The sequence below is a fragment of the Cynocephalus volans genome, chromosome 14, assembly GCF_027409185.1.
Source record: "Cynocephalus volans isolate mCynVol1 chromosome 14, mCynVol1.pri, whole genome shotgun sequence".
Lineage (NCBI taxonomy): Eukaryota > Metazoa > Chordata > Mammalia > Dermoptera > Cynocephalidae > Cynocephalus > Cynocephalus volans.
Genome location: NC_084473.1, coordinates 88667853 through 88671249, shown reverse-complemented (window position 1 = coordinate 88671249; position 3397 = coordinate 88667853). Strand labels below are relative to the sequence as shown.

The following is a 3397-nucleotide window of genomic DNA, read 5'->3' as shown; positions in this document are numbered from 1 at the left end:
TAGGTCTCGACATGAATCCTCGTAGGTGACACCTCAATGAACAAAGACCAAAAGACAAAAAGTGCAGAAGCAGACCCCCAGGCCAACATTCCTCAGCTTCAGGGTAAAGTTGTCCTCATAGAAACTTTGCAACTGACCAACTAAGAAGTCTAATATTTTCCTGGTTGTGAATACTCAGTTGAGTAGTTATCTCTGTCAACACTTCTTGCATTTCCCCCCCTAGCTTTTTCTCTATCCTCTCCATTCTTTGTGTCCTTATACTTAGGACAGAAGGACAACTTTCCTTCTGCCACCACTTCTGACCCTGAACAAACTCATCATAAATTCTCAATCTCTTATTTCTATCCCTGTAATTTCCCTAAAAGGACCACTTATCTCTTTACAACTTTATCTCCTTTGCGTTAAGAGACTACCTAGCCCAGCCAAGATGTCTTCTTTCCACCATGGCATACCCTATTTCTCTCTAAAGGATCTGATAGTTTACATACACATTAGGATGTCAGAAATAATTTTCCTCTTTCCCCAGGAAGATTCAGTGTCCTCCATTAGGACATTCAAAAAAACATACCCCCCCTTTACAGCCTAATTAAACTCTGTCCTACATAAACAATGACTTCTCAATAACTATTTTGTAAGTCTTAAATTTCTTTGTAGCCCCACAGCATGTATGGTAGATGCTCAATAAATATCTTCTGAATATACATTTACATGATCTTTATCCAGTATGAATTCTCTTTTGTTGGCTAAAGTCTGAATGATCACTGAAGGACTGTCCATACTTCTTGGTTTTCCCTCTAGCATGAGTTTTCTGATGTTGAGAAAGGGATGAACTTTGGCTGAAGCCTTTTCCACATTCCATACACTTGTAGGGTTTTTCTCCAGTGTGAGTTTTCTGATGTTTTGTAAGAGATGAGCTCTGGCTAAAAGCTTTTCCACAATCATTACACTTGTAAGGTTTTTCTCCAGTGTGTGTTCTCTGATGACGAATAAGGGCTGAGCGGTCACTGAAGGCTTTGGCACAGTCATTGCATTTATAGGGCTTCTCCCCAGTGTGAGTTCTCTGGTGCTGAGTCAGGGCTGAACAGTAGCCAAAGGCCTTCCCACATTCATTACACTCATAAGGCCTCTCTCCAGTATGAGTTCTCTGGTGCTGAATAAGACCTGAACGATCACTAAAGGCTTTGCCACATTCATTACACTTATAAGGTTTCTCTCCAGTGTGAATTACCTGATGCTGGGTAAGGAACGTGCTTTGGCTGAAGGCCTTCCCACATTCATTACACTCATAAGGTTTCTCTCCAGTATGAATTCGCTGATGTTGAGTGAGGTATGAACTCTGATTAAAGGCCTTCCCACATTCATTACATTCATAGGGTTTCTCTCCGGTATGAATTATGTGATGCCGAATAAGGGCTGAGCGGTGACTGAAGGCTTTCCCACATTCGTGACATTTGTAGGGTTTCTCTCCGGTATGAATTCTCTGGTGTAGAGTAAGGTGTATGCTCTGGCTAAACGCTTTACCACATTCGTTACATTCATAGGGTTTTTCTCCTGTATGAATTCTCTGATGCAAAACAAAAGCTGAGTAGTAACTGAAAGCTTTCTCACACTCATTACACTTCCAAGGCTTCTTTCCTGTACAAATTCTCTCGTGCCTAATTATATCCGAATTTTGTTTTAAGTTCTTTTTAAATGAATCATAATTATGTAGTCTCTCTCCTTGTTGTTGAACAAGTAATGACCTCCGATTGAAATTTCTTCTAAATCCATCACACTGGAAACTTCTCTCCCCAGAAAATTTCTGAGTGACAACCTCTTGTATCAAATGTTTCTCATGGTTTTCCTGCTGACTTTCTAAAGAATCCTCACATTCACTGGAACCTTCCTTTGGAAATCTTTCTAATAACACTCCAGGGACTGATTCCTCTTCAGAGATGTCCTTCTCTGGAGTTAGCTCCTTGCTTCCTGTTGTCTCCCAGTCTGAAAGAAGAAAAAATACACATGCATCATTTCCTATACTGAGAGAAAAATAACTGCTGTGGTAGGGAAATAATGAAACAAACAAACTAAAAATGCTTACGGGGAATGCATGAACTTGAAAGCTCTCAAAAATAGTCTTGCAATCTTGGGAGAACTTGAGAAAAGAAAGATGACTGGGCAAAGAAGTACAGCTGCACAAAGGGAAAGGATGAGCAGGTACTCAACATCTGTGTATGCAGCAGGACAGGAAATGAGAAAGAAGAACAGGACAAGACTAAGCAGAGGTGGTGTGGGGAAACAGCGGTCACAAAACAGGGTCGGGTGGTGACAGGACTGGGACCAGAGAAAGATGACCCTCCAGGGATTACTCATTGTACCCATCTCACCAGAGCCTCATTACTTCATGCCTTGAGAAAGACCATCTTTAGCTGATGTCCTTGCCACCAATCTTTTCCCACTCCAATATGTCCCAATCACTGCTAAAAGACTAATCTTTCAAAATCATCCGTCTTACACTAAAATCTCTGTTGTTTGCAGTCTCAAGATGAGACACAAATTCTAGAAGCTAGCATTCAATGTGGTCCAGATCTACAAATTCAAACGATCACAAAGCTCATTAATTAGGAAGCAACTGATCACCTGATTGCTGACTATCACACCCCATATCCAGAAAACCAAAAAGAGTAAAATGGAACCAAGTAAGGAAAAACAAAAAAAAAGAGGGCTGGTGGGTTAGCTCACCTAGTTAGAGTGTGGTGCTCGGCCTTGGTGCTGATAACACCAAGGTCAAGGGTTTGGATCCCTGTACCAGCCAGCTGCCAAAAAACAAAAAAAAAAAGAAAGAAAGAAGGAAAGAAAAAGAAAAACAGCACTGTGTTGGGAAGGGAAGGTCAAAGCTCCATGTGCTCAGATTGGTCCCCAACCTGTCAGGATACCTTCTCCAAGATCCTGGGCTTCCTGGTAAGAGTTTGGTGGGAAAACCTTCATTGCTAAAATGCTTAAATATTTCTAGGCTTAGATGATATTTAATATCCACTCCAACCATGACTTACATTAAATGAATCAATATGATACAATGTCCTAAACTTCCCTATCATACACAGGGAAGTGCTTGGGATTTTAAAGGTCAAATATGTAGAAATAGGTTAAAAGTGAATGGACTTCCAGCTAACAGAAGTGGAAGAATTAAAGCCTTAAATATTCACAGAGAACACATGGTTAGTGGAGGATAATAAGGGACTTGCCTGGCTGGTGTTAAGGGTTCAAGTTGGAGAACAGAGAAGGCAAAAAAGTTAGGCAGGTAAACTAAAAAAAGCCTTGAAACCAGGTAGAGGAATTATGGCACTGACAAAGTAAGCAATTCACCAGGGAATCTAGCAGTATTATGCTGCCTCGATCACACAAGGATAAGGTTAAA

General features: G+C 40.8%; 1 protein-coding gene across 1 annotated transcript; it reads right to left on the bottom strand.

Annotated features, from left to right (window-relative positions):
- Nucleotides 1-715: 715 nt before the first annotated feature.
- On the bottom strand, nt 716-2967 carry ZNF892 (zinc finger protein 892). The gene is made up of 2 exons (XM_063077817.1): nt 2916-2967; nt 716-1635 (listed from the first exon to the last, which is right to left on the bottom strand). The coding sequence occupies exons 1-2, from the start codon at nt 2965-2967 to the stop codon at nt 716-718; spliced, it is 972 nt and encodes a 323-aa protein (XP_062933887.1).
- Nucleotides 2968-3397: the final 430 nt, after the last annotated feature.

What these genes read in the sequence shown, in the direction of transcription:
- ZNF892 (XM_063077817.1), bottom strand. Translation starts at nt 2,967, where the DNA reads ATGAAGGTTTTCCCACCAAACTCTTACCAGGAAGCCCAGGATCTTGGA. An exon ending in AGCCCAGGATCTTGGAGAAG is followed by an intron (nt 1,636 to 2,915) that starts GTATCCTGACAG and finishes GAATTTGTACAG; the next exon opens with GAAAGAAGCCTTGGAAGTGT.